Source organism: Heterocephalus glaber, unplaced genomic scaffold (assembly GCF_053883595.1).
Source record: "Heterocephalus glaber isolate CG9 unplaced genomic scaffold, H.glaber_assembly_v1.0 deba00000621, whole genome shotgun sequence".
NCBI classification, from domain to species: Eukaryota; Metazoa; Chordata; class Mammalia; order Rodentia; family Bathyergidae; genus Heterocephalus; species Heterocephalus glaber.
Genome location: NW_028258153.1, coordinates 29,867,566 through 29,889,131, shown reverse-complemented (window position 1 = coordinate 29,889,131; position 21,566 = coordinate 29,867,566). Strand labels below are relative to the sequence as shown.

Sequence of the window (21,566 nt, the reverse complement as noted above, 5' to 3'; positions counted from 1 at the left end):
AGCTACATATCCATCGTGACCCCCCCTCCATGGCCTGACTCCCCATCCAAAAAGGTAATGACTACTGCAGCACACTTCTGTTACCACCTTAAAAGGAAGACAATGGATCTTGCTGGAGGAAATGCAGCCTACTAAGGAAGAATGCTTGGTCTTCCCATCCTAAAAAATGGAAAAAATAGGTAGTATGATTGATAGGTTAGAATACCCAGAGAATAATGAAAGTGTTAGTGATTTTTTTAGAAGGATTTTAGGGACCTCTGCTCTAGCCTTTCCATTTAATCAAAGATGTTATCTCTCTTCCTCAGAGCCTCCTTAGGAGGGGCTACCTGCTACCAAAGAAATTTATATCTTCTCTCCTCACTCAACCACAAGGTGATAAAAAAGTTCCCTAAAAACATGAAAGCATAAAGGGTCAAGAAGAGACTACTGATAACCATTTATTAAGTGATGACTGTCTTCAATTTAGTGCCTCTTAGGGTGCATAAAAGAAAAAAAACAAAAGCCGCAGACAGTAAAAAGTTTAGCAAAAGAAAAAGTTAAATTCTACTTTCAACCGCCACCAAATGTATAGTGCTGCTTCCCGAACTAGTTATACCAAATTTTTGTTCAGCAACTCTGAGCTCAAATGGTACCTCTGTCTGGATTTTAGTTGTTAACATATTTAACAATGAAAAGAACAATATTTTTAATAATAATATAAAGCAAGCCAAGAGCATTTTCCCAAGAATGTATTTGCTAAAATAGAAGGAGAGGAGCGAGGACGGGTGGTGGGAGAAGGCAGGCAGACGGTAACAAGAAGGGATGAAATCAAGTTCATAGGAGAAATGAATAACTGAGCACTAAATTAATAAAACAGCTACCCCGAGGAACAAGGACTAAACCAACACAAATAGAACTGCAGTATCTCATGTCTGAGGTCAATTCTCCCAAGACTCTGCCAAAATAGTCTACCCCATTTAATAAACAAGTTTTGTGATTCTCCCCAGAATTTGCCACTGTTAAGTCATGAATTCCTAAATATTTTCAGCAAGTTTCAGGTCTACAATTATTTTTTTCACTATCTTTATTCCTTTGTTAAAGTACAGAAGCTATACAGCAGCCAGGCAAATACAATGGCTTCATCAAAGGCATCCAAGCCTAAGCTCCATTTCCTAGAAACCTAAAATTTTAAGGTTGGAAGAGTCCTTAGCGATGATCTGATCCACTGGTTTTCAACTCCTCCCCACACATCAGTCAAGTGATATGACAACACCTTATTAGCAAAAATGTTCACTAAAGCACTGACCCTCATTTGGACAAAGACACCCACAGAGCCCACATATTCCCACCTCAGATCTCCAGGCCCCAAGTGATTCTGGTATATTCACTTAAGCAGGATTTTTCTCATCTCCTTTGAGCTCTTAAAAAATAACTTATCTAGTCTGAGAAAACTTCCAGCCTGGGGATTTGCCCACTGCTAGAAGTTACTAAAAGACATAGCACTAGAATGTAAGTATCCTGATTCTCAGAATGTCATTGTTCCCCTCCATACTCTGCTTTATTCTGTTCTCTATAGACATTCCCAAAGGACAAAAGTGGGGCAGCCAATAAATGCACTGTCCACTGTCTCATCATATTCACAGGAAAATGCCACCACTGATGGCCACCTAATTCATGCTTCAGCACTACAGTGGTTAATGAACTTTTTCTTTCTTGCCCATGGGCTTAGAAAGAAGCCCAGCAAACATGTATGCCCACTCTATTCATTAATTCAAGAATGCTTACCAGACAGATTCAACCTCTGCCCTTGCTGGGAAGGCCTCAACTCTGACTACATCTACTGGCTGCAATGAAGCTCTAGTTTGATGCCCATTCTTTCTCACACTGAAATAAATCCAAAAACAATCTTTTACTAATCTTATTATTAGGTCTCGACCACTTCAATCTACACTTATGTGGAACAGACTATTACTTGTGACTACTTCAAGTACTTTCTAATTTCTTATGTTTTTCTCCACACGATTTGCTCCCCCTCCAATGCAGGATAGGAAATTACGCAATGAGAGATGGCATCCCTGGAGGATTCTCTCACATAAACAAGTTAATCAGCTTGGCCTGCTTTGTAGAACTTTTCATTAACCAGAGGGACAGTTCTGCAGTTTATCTTCTCATCCTATTGAGGAACAGATACAGAGGTGGAGGAAGCCTTGATCTCCTGAGCTGTCGTTTTCTCCTCCTAGAACATGAAATTATACTTTCATTCTCCTATTCTAGCCTCAGCTTCCTTGATATATCAACTTCTCTTCCTACCTCATCTGTAGACTGTGAAAAAAAGTTCTGACTCTGGCAGCTAAGTTTCATGCTGAGATCCATACCGAATTACTAACAGGCAAGGCTTTGGCTGCTACCAAAGGGCCTTCTTCTCAGAGCTGCTACCATCACCCACTTTTTCAATGCTTTCTATTCCTACCTAATTCCCAAAAGTTCTCATATTTTTCATGATTCATTCATTTCTCTCATTTTCTGCCCTTTTTCCCATCCATTCATTTTAACAGTCCCATTTAAATATCCTATGCCAGGCAGTTTTCTTCCATGTTGTGTAACATTAACTTTACTAGGCAAACAAAACAAGTTCCTTCCATTCCACTGGCCATTATACATTTGCATATGCAATTATAAGCAAATACCCAGTGAGTCTTAGTTATATACAAGGTATTCAAATCTATTTATAAAGACAACAGACAGCATTAGATGGAGATTATGAACCTATTCTACAAGACAGCGTAGGTTGAGAGTCTTTTCCTATACCCTTCTCGTCTAACAGCTCTCTGTAAATAGCCTGTGTGAAATGGTATTCTCTTTGGGCACCAGGATACATGACAGTTTTGGTCAACTTCTGACCTGCAAACACAAAAGGAGCTACTATTGTTAGTATTTTGCTGTTCTGCAATATTTGAGATGTTAGCTACTATCTAGAGAGTAGCTTGTTTTAGCATCAGCTACGATTATTCTCTCTGCAGTGCTTGGAACAGCTAAACTACTGATATAAAAAACTAAAAATTACACGAAATCAACAAAACAAATATACTTCAGCGTATCTCCTGCCTTTCTTTCCCTCTCCAACTCCCCTCAATACATACGAGAAGCAATATAGATTTTTTTAAAGTGTTTTCCATATAATATAATGAGTCAAAAGGAAAAGGAATATAAACTTCATTGTACTTAAAAAGAAAATACTCTTACTCCCTATCATATCTAGGCTGACAAGCATGTTATTTAATTGCCCATAAATGAGCTTCTTTAAATACTGCCCATTAATACCCCAATTTCACATCAGCTTCTGCACAGAGGAAAAAAAGATGAACTTTGAAATGGCTAAAAAGCAAAACAAACTGCTTTCTCAAAATTTCAACAAAATCTGAAGTGAGGAAAAAAAGCCATGAGGGAGATAAATCCCCAACTCGCTGGGGCCCAGACCACTGACAGCAGTCAAAGGCTGATTGGAATGGAAATCAAGGTAAAACACCTCTGTCAGAAACCCCAGAGCTACCAAAGAATGAAATACAAGACATTCCTGAAACCATAATCTGCACCAAAAGAAAAATATAAGTCTAGCCAAGTATAGTTCACGCATTATTTACCCTGGCACCTAACACGTTCCCTCCTGGATCTCCTGTCAGGGTCTCCAACTCAGCATATCTAAAACAGAATATAATACCATTTCCTCCTCCAGCCACCTCTCCCTGTGACTTTTCTCTTTCCGTATCATTGATTATCCTACTCTTAAAGCCAAAGAAATGGTTTCTCCTACATTCTTCTCCATTAACCAAACACCTAGCCAAACATCTAGTAAAAATGACAGCTAGTATTCATGGAGGGCTAAGCCAGGCACAGGACCAGGCACTTGACACCTATCCCCTCACACAGTTGTCACAACTGATCGACTAATTATAATTATCCTGCAGGGCTGATAGCACAGGTGTGATCCCAATACTCTGGGCGGCTGAGGCACAGGAGGATCCCAAGTTCAGGCCCAGCCTGAGCAATTTAGAGACTCAGAACATGTCACAAAATAAAATATATAAAAGGGCTGGAGATGTAGCTCAGTACAAAAGTTCTCAGTTTAATCCCTAGCACAAGAAAAAAAAAGACAGAATTATCCCCATTGCAATGATGTGGATGGAATTAAGAATGAGAGGCTATACTGGCAGAGTACCTTGACAAGGTACAGCTAATAAGTAGCAAAACCCAAACCACACAGGTGCCTACCTGCCCGCAATGCCCATGCTCCCGTACTAGTCAACCTCCCACCATCCCACATTTGCCATTGTCTCCATCCCAGCACCACTACTCTGACTCAGGCCCTTATTACCTTTAATGTAAACCAAAATGGCTTCACGGCCTTCAGACTTTTCTTCCTCAGATGGACCCTGCACAGGTGCTGGGTCCACGAGTGCCACATTATTCATGACATTCTCCTCCCCTTAAGATCCTCACTGTTCCCCACAACTACAGATGTCCTATAGTTCAAGGTGTCCATGATCCCCTCCTATGGAAACATGTAACTCTACAGTCAAGTCATTCTTTACCAAGCTCCACAAACACACTGTGCACTTTGCTTCCTATCTGTGCTCCTGGGATTACAAGGCCACCTAGAACACTGTGCCACTCATGCTGTAAGGCCGAACTCAAATGACATCTTTGTTATGATGCTTTCCCTGAAGGAGAGAGAAAAGCCAAGAGAAGAAGAAAAGATGTGCTACTTATGACCAAGAGCATTCATTGTGCCAGGCACTGTTCTAAAAAATTCTGTATTACAACCCAAAAAGACAGGTGTTACTACTATCTTCAGGTTTACAGAAAGAGAATCCAAGGACAGAGAGGTTAAGTAACTTACCCAAGGCAGCACTGCTGGTAACTGTAAGGCCCAGATTTAAATCTGAACCTTCTGGCTCCAGAGCCTCCTCTTCATCATTCTGCCTTACTGAGCTCTCAGAAGTGATCCTTCTTAACTTCCTCATGGGTGGCTCAGCTGCTCACATCTGAATCCACTAATCAATCTTTATATCACCAACAGCAGGACACCTAGATACTACGTGCCTGCTGAGGTGATTACATAAGAAATCCACTGCGCATGTACCAGCATTCATGCCAAAGTAGTTACACCGGAATCCACTGATGCCTCCAATAAGCGCTTCTCAAACTATAATGTAGACAAGTCACCTGGGGTCAGGTGAAATGCAGATTCTGAGTAGCAGGTTCAGGTTGGTCCCTGAAAATCTGTATTTCTAAGAACCCCCCAGGAGATGCTAATATTGCAGAACCCTGGCCCACACTGTGAGCAACAAAGCTCTACATTCTGGATCTAATCCCCAGTTGATCAGAACCAGGAGGAATCCACAAACAACTTAAACAGGGCATGGCTGGGGCTGGAAGGAGGCAAATGAGGTACCAGCCTCAGCCTCAGGTGTAAAACTTAAGGGTACTATAGGCCTAAAACAAAAAACAACAAAAGGCAAACAAAGATGAAGACTTTAATGGTTCCAAAATAAAAGGGAATGCAAAAACCTTATGATGAATACAATACATATCACAATTTTAAGTAAAGTCAGGATCAACATCGCGGGGTTTTTTGTGCCCCAGACTCCAGTGTGGTTCTGCACAGTGAACACTAGATAGAAGCTATCTGCCAAATCTCGGGGAAAATTCTAGGGCAAAGGTAGACCTGGCTGCTAAACAAATACTATGAGAAGAAGGGGAGCTATAGTTTATGAGACTTCAGCAGCAGGCATAAATGCAATATGTGAAACTTATTTTCATAATGATTTGAACAAAATTTACTGTAAAACAGATAATTTAGGGACAAGAGAAATATGAACCCAGACTACTAGGTGAAAGAAAAAAACTATTTATAATTTTATTAAGTTCATGAAAATGGCACTGATTTTTTATTAAGTCTTACTTATTGGAAATAAAGTACCAAAGTACTTATGGTTAAAATGATATCGCAAATTTGATTTCAAATGCTCCAGGAAAAGAAAAAAGTAGATGTAGATGATACGAGATTACTGTGTTATAAGGAAAATTCCTTAGACCAATTTAGTAGCTTGTTTGATCGAAGCAAAACAAAAATGATCCATGAATCCAACAGCTCCCATAACCAGAGTTCTGAGAACTTCAACCAACATTTTTGAAGACAGGGCATGAGTTGTACAAAACAACTTAATTGCCACAGCTTTGTCCCCCCACCAGTCAACTGGTTCAGCTCAGTTGATTGTTTACAGCTTAGTTAATTGTTCATAGTGCCTTCTGCAATCAACCCCAGCTCCATTCCTGTGATTCAACTCATAATTGGTTTGGGCTGTTGGGCCCAGGGCAGGTGCCCAGTCTGAGTCAGCAGCCTGTCACTAAATTATTTAACAAGTGAAATGGTGATATTTGTTTTAGCTGGGTGATGTTAATAGGAACTCTTTAAACTATTCTAATTTCTGTATGGTTAAAATTACCATAGTAATTTTTTAATTAACCCTTTTTTCTTAGGCATGCCAACATTTATTTTATAGCCTTCAAAAAGGACACAGTACATACTGCCTTATGCCTCTATCACAAAAATAGGTTTTACTTTCATTATGTGCTAGGAGCTGTGACTGTCACAATAATGTTGTGAGAGTAAATAAAAATGATGTTTAGCAAGCTTAAATAACTTGCCTAAAGTCACACATCCAGAAAGTGGTGAAGGCAAGACTAAAGCCACAACTCAGAAGCACCACATTATAGCAATCCCTCTTATGTCACACGGGCTTTCTGGCATAAAACCATCTCAGATTACAGTTCTTCAGGTCTCTCATGGCACCTTAGGCATAGTAACCATCTGAGTCAGTTTGAGAGGTCAGGATCAACACTACCCGATTTTGATTCATGGCTCAACATTACCAGCTATGCGGCCTTGGGCAAATCACCTAATCTGCCTGTCCCTGCTTCTCTGCTTCTTCATCAATGATGTAGGATTATCAATCTCATGCTAGTATGAGATTAATAACCATCTCGTAGTTACTGGATAAAATGAGTTCATAAATGGAAAGTGCTCAGAATCATGTCTGGCATATGGCAATCACTGATTAAGTGGCAGCTATTATTATTGTTACTAAATCCTCAATAAAACTGAATGACACTGAACACATCCCTTAGATGAACTCATAACCATTTATTTTTACCTCTTCTAAGAAACTGAAAGGTAACTCCCATTAATGCTTAGAAAAGCCAATATATAGTAATAATGATCCATGTTGCTATGTTTGGAGAAAAAACTCCAATATTAATAAAAAGTTACAAACATAGGGCTCAGGACCATGGCTATATTTTCCTTAAAAGGTAATATCAAGTGATTTGTGAGATTTAAAAATCTGAAGAAAGAGGTTACCAGGAATTCTGGCTAACTCAAGAGGCAGTGATGGTGAACCTTTCAGAGCTTTCAATGATACAAACAGCATGCTGCGGCACCCATGGCGTAGGTTCACCACCACTGGGCCAGATTCTCCAGTGAAATAAATGAGAGGGAATCCTGGGTCACAAGCCAAGGTAGGTGGCAGAATTGGTTCCAGAAGCACTGAGCCAAAGGAATTAGCTGAGGGCCAAGAGGCAGAACAAAGCAGGAGCCAAGGGGGCTGGTTGAGAAGCGGTGCCAAGGTTTACCAGTCACAACCACAGGGAGACAGACCAGAGCCAGGATGAGCACGGACAGGGTCCCCATGATCACAGGACAAGGTTTGGACATGGCTTGCTGGTCACAAGTGCTTGTGCCCCGCCTCTTCTATGGTCGTGCACTGTCTGTCTTAAAACTAGAACCATCCAGCTGTCTTGTTACACATGGGTGGTGAAACAGACAAAAGGCTCACATCTCATTAGATCACCTGGCAGGTCATCCTGTCTCTCAGTCATTCACTGTCAATCACTAACAGCGCTTTGTGTTAACTCCCAGAGTGCTGAGTATTTATTATACCAAATTTACTCCCACCTAGCGTTTACAGAACTTTTATATGGAGCAAACCCTAAGCTAAGAGCTTTCCAGTTATCTCATTCAATGCTTTAATGACCCAAGATACTGGTATTATCATCATCCTATGAGGAACCAAAGGCTTAGAGAGTCAAAGGTCATTCTGTTTGCAAGTGTCACCTTGGTGTGATTCTAGAGTCAACTTTTATTCTACACGATCTCCTTTCTTGCGCTACTTTTTATTAGCAGGCACTTTGCCACTAAAAGGGCCAGAAATCAGTGCAAAGTTATTGCAGGTAAAGTGCTGGCATGATGAACTGAGGAACCTGGAACATAAGCTTCTCTAGGGAACCCAGAAAACTCAGTAAGAGCCATTGAAGAGGAATGAGCAATACTTAAATTCTTTACTTTCAACAAACAGGGCCATTTTCTCCTTCTCAATTGCTCTTACCAAGCTGAGAGCAGTCCTTGTCTCTCCTGTCAACTGCTGGAACCTGCTGTAGGGAAATTATGCAGTGGGGGAGAAAAATCATAGACGTTTTCAAACTTGGGAGAAAGGGGAAAAAAAAAGAGCAAGGAATTCCTGGTAGAGAAGAAAATTTATAAATACTATGAACAAGGAAATAAAGTCTGAAAATATCTGGTGTCAAAAGATAAATCAAGGACAGCAATAAGAAAGGAACAGATAAGAGTAAATTAAAATATAAAAATTTCCCAGATCTGCTGCAAAAAGGTTTTTTTCTATTTATGCAGAATGTCAATAGAAGCAAGAGCTGGGTGAGAAAAACATGATGGCCCCAAAATCTATATCACACCTGCAAATAACAGTAGGGCTGTGATCATCTACAAAGTGTGCAGAATTTAAATCTAAACTGAAGGACACTTTCTGAACAACACTGAGCAAGACTAACAGGGCTTCTGTTTTAGACTCTCACAAGCGAAGAAACAGGCAGAAGTAAACATTACAATAGCGATGGATATTACATAGGAGGAATTCATAGCAGTATGGAGAAAGCTGTGTTCGACAATCTTCCTAACCCAGACTGGAGGGGAGAGGAAAGGCCTGCTTGAAGAAATAACATCTGCAACCTAAAGAAACGGTAGCTGCCTGGTGAACAAGTGAGGATGTCAGGAGGGGTCCACCTCCGAGAGACCCTCCAAAGAGCCTGAAATAGAAAGAATGGATCACTATGGTTGATTTCATGATAGCAGCCATTCTTTCTGGAGTGAAGTGGAATCTCAGTGTTGTTTTCATTTGCATCTCTCCAATGACCAGTGATGCTGAACATTTTTTCATGTATTTAATTGCTATTTCTACTTCTTTGTCTGAGAAATGTCTGTTCATTTCAGATGCCCATTTTTGGATTGGGTCTTTAAATTTGGGAGATCTGATCTTTTTAAGTTCTTTATAGATTCGAGATAGTAGACCTTTGTCTGAGGAAGAGCAGGTGAAAATTTTTTCCCACATTGTGGGTTGTCTCTTCACGCTGTTGGTGGTTTCTCTTGCTGGGCAGAAGCCTTTTAATAAGAAGAGATCCCAAGTGTTGATTGTGCTAGTTCACGAGCAACTGAGGTTTTGTTCATAAAATCTTTTCCTATACCAATGTCTTCAAGAGTTCTACCTAACCTCTGTTCCAGCTGGTTCAGCGTTTCTGCTTTAATATTTAGATCTTTAACCCATTTCAATTTCAGTTGAGTGCATGCCAAGAGATATAGGTCTAGTTTTAATCTTTGGCAAGTTGAAACCCAATTTTTCCAGCACCATTTATTAAAGAGGCTATCTTTCCTCCAGTGAGGGTGTTTGGCTCCTTTATCAAAGATGAGATGGCTGAGAGTGTCTAGCGTTGTTTCTGCATCTTCTAGTCTGTTCCACTGGTCCTCAAGTCTGTTTCTTTGCCAGTACCATGCTGTTTTTATCACAGTAGCTTTGTAGTATAGTTGCAAGTTGGGGATTGTAATACCCCCTGCCATGTCTCTGTTATTTAGAATTGCTTTTGCTATCCTGGGTCTCTTCTTGTGTCAAATGAATTTTTGGATTGTTTTCTCAAGGTCTGTGAAGTATGCTGATGGGATCTCAATTGGACTATCATGAAATCAACCAATAACAAATGGTGGCAGGGCTGTGGGGAAAAGAGGAACCCTGATCCACTGCTGGTGGGAGTGTAGACTGGTGCAACCACTGTGGAAATCAGTATGGAGACACCTCAAAGAACTAGGATGGAAGTCCCATTTGACCCAGCTATTCCCCTGCTGAGCATCTTCCCCAAAGAATTACAAGAATCATACCACAGTGATATATGTGCACCCATGTTCATAGCAGCACAATTTGTAATAGCTAAAACTTGGAAACAGCCCAAATGCCCATCAACTGGAGACTGGATAAAGAAAATGTGGTTTCTTTTTTAATAAAATGGAGTACTACTCAGCCATAAAAAATGAGAAATTAGAGACAAGTTTAGCTAAATGGATGCACATTGAGGTGATACTCTTAAGTGAAATAAATAGGACACACATGTGTAAATACTGAATAGTTTCTCTAGTGTGAGAAACTGAAAGTGTAAATAAGGACTAAAAGGTATAATAGATAATGTGAAATAGGAAGAAAAGGGGCAAAGGGGAAGGGGAAGTGGGAGGGGTAGGGGAAAGGAGAGAAGGGAAAGGAAAAAATACGAGAAAAGGAAAAAAAATAGAAACAAAGTCTTTGTAAATAGGGAGGGATGGAGGGGTTGAAGGGAGGGCAGGGCAAGGGTGAAAAATAAGAACCAAGAGAGACTATGTAAAGGTGCAGATTTCCAATGATGAATGTCACTATATTGTATACCTAAAATATACCAATGATTAGAATGAATAATCGATAATGCAAAATAGGAAGAAAAGGTCCAAAGGGGTAGGGGTAGTGGGTGGGGCAGGGGAAAGGAAAGAAGGAAAAGGAAAAATTATGAGAAATGGAAAAAATTGAAACAAAGTCTTTGTAAATAGGGAAGGGTGGAGGGGGTGAAGGGAGGGCTAGGAATGGGGAAAAAAATAAGAACCAAGATGCATCATGTAAAGGTACAAGTTCCCAATGAGAAATGTAAATGTGTTGTATACCTAAAATGTACCAATAAAAGAATTTAAGTAATTAAAAAAAAAAAGAATGGATCACTTTGGAAGTCTGTATGCCAACATGTACAGCACAACAAGACTGGAGATGTGTGCAGATAGGGCCAAGCTCACATACAGCTGGTGAGAATTTTGGAATTGATTCTAAAGCAAACTGCAATCTGAACCTGCAAAATACTCTGGGGATAATGTACAAATTGGAAACAGGCAGGAGTGAGCACATGGCAACCAGGAGATTGTTAAGAACCCCAGCAAGACAGACAGCAGAGTGGAGGAAAGTGGTGCTAATGGAGAAACTGAACACATTTGGAGATTCTGAGGGTGCAAAATCACTTAGAGTACAAAGTGAATGTGAGGAATGAGGATAAGAAGGAATGGAGAATGATGTGCACATTTCTAGTTTGGAAAATTAGAAAATTTAATGATGCTATCAATTACTGAGAAGAAATAGGCTTAACAGGGAAATTGTTTATTTTTAGTCTACTGAGTTGAGGCATCTGCAAAGCATCCAAATAGACAAGAAAGCAGCTGAATGTAGTTCAGTTTTAGAACTAAGAAGAGGTTTTTATGGAGACAAAAATCTGGATTCGGTCACTTAGAGCTGCTAACTGAAGAGATATGAGTGGGTGGGATCATGCAGGGAGAGGACAGACATGATAGGGCCCAGGGCAGAGCCCTAAAACTGCTCTTCTTATGCCTGAGTACAGGGGAGGTGGACAGAGAAGAAGGAAGAGCCAGGGACAGCGGGAGAAGGAAGAATAGGAGTCAGAGTCAAAGGCAAGGAAAAAGTGTTTTAAGGAAAGTCAAGCTGAGCAGTAAAGAAGAATAAAGAAGCACTTGGGCAAATGAGGCAGAAGAATGGTGAGTTCAAGGTCAGCCTGGGCTACACTGCAGGACCCTGTCTCAAAAAACTAAGGAGGAGGAGAAAGTGGAGGGGGAGATTATAGAGAATGCTCCCCATGTCCTGTGATGGTGTGACCCTCATGGGCAAAATTACAGAGGAGGAGGTGAAGGAAGAGGAGGAGGAGGAGGAGAGGAGGAGGGAAGAATAAGAGGAGGAAGAAGAAGGGAAGAAGTGGAAAAGCAGAAAGAGGAAGAAGAGAGGAGGAGGGAAGAATAAGAGGAGGAAGAAGAGGGGAAGAAGAAGTGGAAAAGCAGAAAGAGGAAGAAGAGAGGAGGATGGAGGAGCAGGAGGAGAAGGTGGAGAAGGAGGAGGAGGGAAGTAGGAGGAAGACAAGAGAGGAGCAGTGAAGGTACTAGTTGTTGAAGTTGCTATGAGCAGTAACAACAGCAGCTATAAGAAGCAGCTATAAATCTCATGAAAATTCTTATGAAGACTGAATAGGAGGTGGTGTAAGTAGGAGACAGGAAGTACAGAGAACCTATTCAAAAAGTTTAGCTGTGATAAAGGGGGAGGAAATGGGAGGTTAAAAAGTCTAAGCAGGACAGGTGAAAACTAGCATTGAGAAATAGATGATGTAGTGGATCAAGGAACCTAGGACAGGGAAAAAGTAAAAAACAGGGAAGAATGATAATTGGGAAGAAAATGAAAGGGCAAATAAGTTTGTTTAACACTGAAGAACAGGAGAAAAGGAATGAGAAAATTGGAAAATGAAAGACAATAATGAGACTAAGATGCTAAAGTTCTGTATTTCATGAAAGGTACAGAGGCAAATGATGACCAGGTTTAGCATTCAACTAATGGCAAGGTGGCGAAGGTGGGGTGGGATTGAAAGAAGGCAGAGTAACTGTGGAAGCTCCATCAGCAGAGAAAGTCAAGGAAAGGGGGTGCAGAGTATTAAGACAGGTCATCCACAGGGGCACTTTGGGCATCTGAGAGATAAAAGGAATTAGAAAGAAAGGACGCTGATAAGCCAGGCACCACAGGCTAAGTAGATGCAATTCCAGAAAGTTAGGATATTTAAGGTCTTATGAGATACCCAGATATAATGCACCTCAAAGGAGAAAGGTTTTGTAAAATGGCAGAGTAATGATTTGAAAGAGGATCCAGGAGTCCTAATACCCCACCTACAACCCAGTTAAAAGGGTAAAGCAGCTTCTACTCTGTAAAAGATTGGGAATATATGTTTTTGTTTTTTTAGGAAAGCAACAGAAGTAAAATATTCAACACAACAAACTCCATGTATAAAAAGCCCTTATACTCTATGGTAAAACCTGAAAGCTTTTCCCCTAAGATCAGGAACAAGACAAGGATGCTCTCTTTTGCCCTTCTATTCAACATAGTCCTAAGGTATTGGAAAAGAAGGAAAAAATTAAGAAAACATCCCTGGGCTAGGGGTGTAGTTCAGCAGCAGGGTTTGCCTGGTGTGCACAAGGCCCTGGGCTCAATTTCTGACATCATAAAAAACTTAATAAATAAAATAAATAAAATTTAAAAATTCAATCCAATTTATAAAGGATCAAAAATAATAAAATACTGGGGGCCTGGGATTTAGCTCAGTGGTTCCACTGCCTGCCTTGCAAGTGCAAGGTCCTGAGCTCAATCTCCGGTACCCAAAAATAAATAAATAAAATAAAATAAAATAAAATAAAATACTTGGTAATAAACTTAAACACAGTAAAAACTACAAAAACAAATACAAAGACATCTGTATTTATGGATTAAAAAGCTTAATTCTGTTAAAATGTCCAGACCACAAAGTGATCTACATATTCAATGCAATATGTATCAAAATCTCAATGGCACTTTTGGTAAAAATAGGGAAAAAAACCCCTAAAATTCAAACGGAATCTATCTCAAGGGACTCCACATAGCTGAAACAATCTAGAAAAAGAACAAAGCTGAAAGCCTCATACTTCCTAACTTCATGACTTATTACAAAGCTATAGTAATCAAAACAGGGTGGTAGTGGAATAATGACAGATACCTAGATCAATGGAACAGAAAGAGAGAACCCAGAAATAAATCCTCACAAAAATGTTCAGAAGATCTTTGGCTAGAGTACTGAAACCATGCAACAGGAGCTTTTCAACAGTGTAAGAGAACCTGGATAGGCACATGCAAGAAAATTAAGTTGGACCTTCACCTTACATCACAAAAATTAACTTGAAAAATGGACTGATGACCTAAACACAGACCTAAAACTATAAAATTCCTAGATGAAAACATATAGGAAAAGCTTCATGACTTTGAATTTGGCAATAATTTCTTGCACATGGTACCAAAAGCATAGACAACAAAAGCAAAATCAGATAAATGGAACTACAACAAAGTTTAAAAGTTCTATACAGCCAAAGAGCATAATTAACAAACTGAAATAACACAAAATGAGGAAAAGTATTTGCAATTCATGTATCTTCTAAGGGCTTAATATCCAGAATATATGAAGATTCCGATGACTCAACAACAATTAAACAAAAAATAACCCAACTGAAAAGCAGGCAAAAGATCTAAACAGGTATTTCTTCAAAGAAGACATATAAATGACCAAGAGGTATATACAAAAGTGCTCAATATCATCAATCATTAGAGAAAGGCAAATCAAAACTGCAATGAGCTATCACTTCACACCTGTCAGGAAGGCATTACTATCAAAGAACAAAACAAATACATTATTTGTGAAGATGTGGAGAAATTGGAACACTATGCACTGTTGGTGGGATTTGTAAAATGACACAGTTGCCATGGAAAACAGTATGAAAGTCCCTCAAAAAATTAAAAATAGAACTACCATATGATCCAGCAATCTCACCTCTAGGCATGTATCTAAAAGAAGTGAAAACAGGAACTTAAGAGATATGTGCACACCCAGGTTCAAGACAGCACGAGTCCAAAAAAAATATAAATAAATAAATAAATAAATAAAATTTTAAAAAGACAGCATGAGTCACAATAGCCAAGGGATAGAAGCAATATCTTGTCCCCTGACAGAGGAATGGAGAAAATGTGGTACATAAATCCAATAGGATTAATTAATCAGCCTTTTTAAATAAAGAAATCCTGCCACATGTTACAGTATGGATGAATCTTAAGGACATTCTGCTAAGTGAAAAAAGGCAGTCACAAAAAGAAATTCTATATGACTCCAGTGGTCTAACTACTGCTTTAGAACCAATTAGAATGAGACCTTCGCTCCTGCTGGAGACCTAATGGGCCTTTTTTTAAAGTCTGAAGACTGCAAGGCCAAGAAATTCCTATAGTTTATCTCTGTACACATGCTAAACAGGAGACACAGCTCTTCGAGTCTTTACTGAGTCGTGGAAGCAGCAGCAATCCCTGGTGGGAAGGAAGGTCCCCTAGTCTAGCCCAGAGCTCCAACCAGGAGGTATAGGAGCTTCTGCTTCAGGGCTCACATGTAGTTAGAAAAGGGAGGAGAACCCAAGCATTACACGCCTCATGTTCTACTCATTAAAATATCTATGCCAGTCTTGTCTTTTCTTATATTACAAATGGTCTGCTCTTTTCTCTGGACATTAACTAGCAGAATTCAAATGCTTAGCTTTGAGAATACTTGGAAAGGAAGGGGGCTAGGTTCCAACCTGTACAGCTGCAAAAAAGTAGACACCATACTGCATTAGAAAGTTATTTCTGCCAGTGGTGAACTGAGAATGTTCACAAAAGTAATAGTCTGAATCTCCTTTCCAATGTGGAGACTTCTAATACAAAACATAGCTATTGTGTTTTCTGTCTAACAGAGCAATCTTTTAAAGACACCTGGATTTCAGTATTACTACATCATATTTAAGCTGCAACAAACACTTGATCCATAAAAGACTGCAATTTGATTGGCTGTTTTATGACTTTTAGGATTTCTGTACAAACACTTCTCTGTTTATTTAAATCTTATTACCATATTAAACCAGAAGAGGAGCTCTGGTACTTCCTTCTCCCTTCATGCCTGAAGGTTAATAAAATCCATGATTGCACTGAATTCTTTATTCAAACAAAAGGGTTGAGAGTCTTAGTCTCATTTAAATTAAACTAAGCTAATGGGATAGATGAAGATAGTCACACAGGATGGAGGATGCAGAGCTAATAAGTGCCCAGCAGCTGGAGTGATGACAGATCAAGAGAACAAAAGAAAGAAAATCCCAGGGGGATACAGGAGTTCCAATTCCTACCCACTATGAACTTGAAAAAGGACTTTACTCTCTTCAGGATGGGCCCTAATTTTTTCATCTCTAACTAAAATGAATTTAAAAACCTTCCTTTCCAATCTCACTATTATAATCTATTTCCATTAATGAATGAGTGTTAATAGCTCCCTAGAGTTTCAAGGATATACAACTAAGTACAACAAGATGCCTTTGCTTTGTCTTGTTTTTGGTTTGAATAATTTGTTTTTTCACACGGCAGTGTTTTACAGAGACAAACAGGGCTGGAAAGAATCTCAACCTCAGGCTGTTCTGTGTTTGGAGGTGCAGGTGGGATGAGGATATCCATATTTACCAGTGTTTTCCATAGAGCCAATGGCCTCCCCATGTCAGTAGGCAGAGCCCAGCTGTGGTTTTCTTCCAATGATTTCGAAGTGTTTTAAAGAACACAGTCATCTTCTCCTAGAGATTCTTCTAGGTTGGGAGAGGCAGAAAAAAAGAAAAAAGAAAAATATAATTATCCCAGGTAATCAGGTAGCACCCTATTACTCTTCTCCTGTTCTTTCATTCTCTCCCTCTCATTCTCTCCCTCTCATTCTCTCCCTCTCATTCTCTCTCTCTCTCTCTCTCTCTCTCTCTCTTCCTTTTGGTTGTCTCCTTTCCAAGTCTGCTCTGGTCTCTTCTCATCTTTACCCTTCTAGGCTCATCACTGTCATCTTTTCACCTGCCCACCTACCTATTACTTTTTCTTTATTGTATTAGAAAGAAAAAGGAGGGGCAGAAAAGAAGGGGATTTCCAGGCTTCCTCTGGTTTTTCTGTCTTATAGTCTCATACCACTGTTGTAAGAAAATATGTCCATCCATTTTATACACAAGGGACCCAACAACACATCAGCAAGGACTTACTCACAACACCAGGCTCTCACTAGGAAATTTAGCAGAAAACATACAAAGAAAACTCAGTGGACTTTGTGGAAGGAAGTTCATTGGGTCATATCCTTACAATTTGTGCATTTTTATGTGTGTACGTTATACTTTAATAAAAAGCTTTTAAAAATTAAAAAAAAAAGAAAACTCAATAGGCTGGGTATTTAGCCCAGTGGTTCTGCTGCCTGACTCGCAAGCACAAGGACCCGAGCTCGATCCCTGGTACCAAAAAAAAAAAAAAAAAAAAAGAAAAGAAAGAAAGAAAAAGAAAACTCGGTGGAGAAGTGCTATGTAAAAGTGCTCAGCTTATAGAGTAATCAAAGACATGCAAATCACAAAAAACTATCATTATGCACCTATAAAATTAACAAAATTTTTAGTTATCACACTCACTGATGACACTTGAGGTAACTCAGCACAATTTCAGTAAAAAACAAAGTGACAAAATATATCCTTATTCTGTCTTCTCTGTGGCTCTTATCACTTGATGATACTTATTTGCTACTTTGTTAATAAGTTTATCCCACTGAAATGTAAACTCCACAAGAGTTCTGTTCTGGTCACTGATAGATTCCACGCCTCAAGTAAGATCTGGTACATAACAGCTATTTAACAAATGTATATTCAATGTATAAGTCATGCAGCAATTAGTAGGGGTTTTTTTGCTGAGAATTTTTACAGATGTGGAAGAAACTCAAATATGTCAACTGAAATTAGCATGATAAAGACATGTAATTGGTATCCCAATTATATTCAAATATGACAAATTGAAAAAAATCAATACAAATAAAAATTTTAAAGTAATTTCCTCTACATTGTGTGATGGTAGGTGATGTTCATTTTTTAAATCCAACTATATGTTATCTAAAATAATATGATTTTCTAAACATAACAATGTAAGCAAAAGTACTAATGACTATGCATGAAGGAGGTAAATAGATCATGAAAACAGCTCCTTCCACTGAGAAGTCCAGTTCTTACAACTCCCTTTATCCCACACTGATTAAAAGTCCTCTCATGGGAAGAAGCATCCTTACTGTGGCAGTAATGAAGCCAGAGACACGAAGCCAGACTGCCCATGAATCCTGGACCCTGTTCAGAGTGGTAAGAGGGTCTTGAAGGCCCATCTAATTGCTGAACTCCTCTCCACACAGCTCTACACCAATCCTTCATTGAGGAGGCCTTTGATAAACACCTATATGCCAGGCTCTGTGGCAAGAGCTAGGACACAAGAGAGAAAGTCCCATGCTTAAGTGCTTACAACTCTTAAACCCACAATCACAACACAACTGCACAGTGATGGCTGCAATGCAGTGGGATGAACGTTGATGGGTGAGCACAGGCCCCGTCCACAAGTATGCACCTAACCTGGACTGACAGTGAGGGGCCGTGGAGGGTCATGAAGTCATGCAGTCTTTCAAGTCTTGAAGACCAAGGAGTCACCAAGTGAAGAAGGGGCTATGCATATGCTATGATCCAAATCTGTCCATCTGAAATCATATGTTCAAGTCCTAATCTGCACTGAGATGGTATTAAGACCAAGAGCCTTTGGGAGGTAATTAGGTTATAAGGGAAACACCCTTATGAATGGGATAAGCGCCCCTATAAGAAAAGACACCAGAGAGGTTGGTTCATTCTCACATTCTCTCTCTTTCCGCCCACCACATGAGCACACAGGCAAACCGCCAAGTGTGCAACAGGAAGAGGATCCTCATCAAGGTGCCCAATGCTGGCACATTGATTTCAGACTTGTAGCTTCCAGAACTGTGAGAAATTTCTATTGTTTAAGCTACCCCAGTTTATAGTGTTTTTATTCTAGCAGCCCGAACTAAGACAGGCTTAACCAAGGAGAAAAGCCAGCAAGTTATGTTCAGAGAAACCCAGGCAGATAGTGTAGGAGAAAAGAGATTGCTCACCCATCACTAGGTTCAAAGCTGAGAGAAAAGATTGAAGAAAGAAAAGCATATAAATTTACTTAATCCAATTTTATCTGACACAAAAGCCTTCAAAAATGAAGATCCAAGTAGGAAAACCTATGTATTTTTATGCTAAGTTTGGTCAGGAGTAGATAGTTGTGTAGAAGTATGATTAAACAAAGGCATAAATTCTAGTGGTAATAAGAAGGGAATGGAGCCAAGCCTGTTTGTTCAGATTCTCCTGTGTCCTCCCAACTTCAGGGACAAGAGTATCTTTTTCCTCTATGTATTGGATGGGCATCTCTCACATGACAGTCTTACACAGAATAAGGTCAAAGAACTCTTTCTAGTCTGCTTCTGGGGAGAAGAGTAGAAGGTCAAAGAATGACCTTCCTGCTTCTGCTGTTTCCTCAAATGCCAAGGTGCCATATTTTGTGGTAGCATGTCTTGAGCCCTGACAATGGTTTGATATGGACATATGCAGGGCAGGTATGGAAGCGTGTCTAGCACAGGGGTTCTGAATCTTTACTGTAAAGCTTGTTAAAATCCACAGAACTTGCTTTTTTAAAAACAAAACAAAACATTATTTTGGGGCATTACTACCCTCTTCAAAAATCCTCATGTGTTCTGGGATTGAGCTGTCCTCTTCAATTTTAGCAAGTATTCCTATAATTGTAATGGAGGTCAGCACTACACCAGACTTTGAGAAACACTAGTTTCTCAAGAGAAGGCAGAGAAAAGAGTAAGAGATGTGAGAAAAATTAGAAAGACCTTGAACCCACACTAAAGACTTCAGAACATATTGTGTTGAAGACAATGAAAAAACTTTGTGATTGATGCAGGTGAGTGATATACCTGACACACTTGAATTTCACTTTTCAGCAGAATGTAAAATGGACTGGTACAGTAGAAGCTGAAATCAAAGCTAAATCGAGCCATTAGGAAGTCACTGTCATAATTTCTGCACCTTACAGCAGAAAAGAACAAGAGAAATGGTGAGAGGGTAGATCTGGAGGTTTTGTTTGTTTGTTTGTGCTTTTAGAGGTCTTTAGAAAAGAGAAATTGGCAGCACTTGGTGATCAATTGATTGCAGGAGGTGAAAGAGTAGGAACCAAATTAGGTTTTGTACCGGGACAACTAGTTGGAAGAATGAGTTCAATCCTTGTAGATCTGTGAGAAAAGGTTGTATGCAGTTTAGGAGGCACTGAGATTAACATGCCTGGAGGGGATGCAAGTAGAAATATCCAGTGGATGTCTGGATGCCACAGTCTGAAGCTAGGAGACACTGAGCAAAAGACACAGATCTGATTCAATGGTATAGAGGTCAAGTTTGGAAAGACAAAGGGACAAGAACACCAGTAAGTCAGGGAACAATCTAGGCACCTGGAAGCCAGTTAAGAGACCACCCCTGGCCCAGTGGAACTCCCTTTTTGTCACCAACGAATGATTTGTGTATTACAAAAATAATGTGGCAATAAGGCAACCTAGGGTGGAAAAGGGACTGGTCCAAGGGTCTAGAACTAGATTCTAGTCTGAGCTTTGTCACTTACTGGTGATGAGAGCCTGGATACATCATTTTAACTTCTGCTTCAAATTAGGATATGCCACCTGCTTTACTTACCTTATTTAACTAAGAAGATCACAGGTGATAGTTGTGAAAGTAAATTTTGCTGTTATCACAATTTGCAATGCATTAACAATATGTATTCTCTAAGTAACCAGAATTCTCATTCCCTAATCTCACTAAGTCTATATGTTGTATGTTCAAACATTCTGTTTTAAAAGCAAGTATTCCTCCCAAAGAATTGATATTTCCCCTTCTGCTAATCGCATCCAACCCTCCAGACGTGGGGGGTGGGGTCGACAGCAAACTCTTCAATGGCAGGCTGCAGCCATCTGAAGCCCCAGAACCTAGGAAAGTGCCTAGAATGAATGAACCAACCTGCCTATCCACGGATTGCACAGTTGGCCTGGTTTGGGGCAAGGGCGCGCTGAAGCCCAAGGAGGAAAGCAGGTGCGGGCTCTCCTCTCGGGTTAGGAAGGCACTAGGTCTCGAATCCAGGACACCTGGCTCCCGGGGGACCACCGATGCGCCTCGCGCCGGCCCTGCCAGGCTTCCACCCTCCCGCCATGCCGCCGTCGCCTTGAGGCCAGACCCCGCGACCCTCTGACCAGCTCCGCTCCGGCAGCTCGCCCCAAGCCCCGGCCCCGCGCGCAGCCCAGTCCCGTGACCCGAGCCCCGCGGCCCCGAGGCTCCCGGCTCTCACCGCTGTCGGGCCGCTCGCCGCCCTGCTTCCTGTGTGTTTGCTCAACACTCCCCCGCTTGTTCGCGGGAAACCGCTGCCGCTGCCCTCGGGTTCCGCCGGGGGTGCGTGGGAAGGGTGGGGCTCGCAGGGAGGATGGGGCTCGCGGAGAGGGAGGGGGCGGGGTTACAGCGGGATGTAACCCCTCCTTCACTCTGTCATTCATTCATTCACTCATCCTTTCATCCATCCATCCATTCATCGCCCAAAAATATTTTCTGACAAGCTCACCAAGACAAACACTGTATAGGACGCAGAACGAAATTGGAAAATAACTAAATGAAAAGTTCC

General features: G+C 40.4%; 1 protein-coding gene across 6 annotated transcripts in view; it reads right to left on the bottom strand.

The window, feature by feature from the left end:
* Window positions 1–21,360, bottom strand: part of Agk (acylglycerol kinase) — a 93,518-nt gene extending 72,158 nt beyond the window's left edge. For 2 of the 6 annotated variants that reach the window (XM_004851293.4, XM_087206324.1), the window contains exons 1-2: window positions 21,240–21,360; window positions 16,485–16,603 (exon numbers count right to left, since the gene is read on the bottom strand). In XM_004851293.4, the coding sequence (XP_004851350.1) occupies window positions 16,485–16,585 (101 nt within the window). In that variant the 5' untranslated portion in view covers window positions 16,586–16,603; window positions 21,240–21,360. Of the gene's footprint in view, window positions 1–4,876; window positions 5,105–16,484; window positions 16,604–20,914 lie in introns of those variants that run through there. The other 4 variants (XM_004851295.4, XM_004851292.4, XM_004851294.4 and 1 more) reach the window with 4 other exon arrangements.
* Window positions 21,361–21,566: the final 206 nt, after the last annotated feature.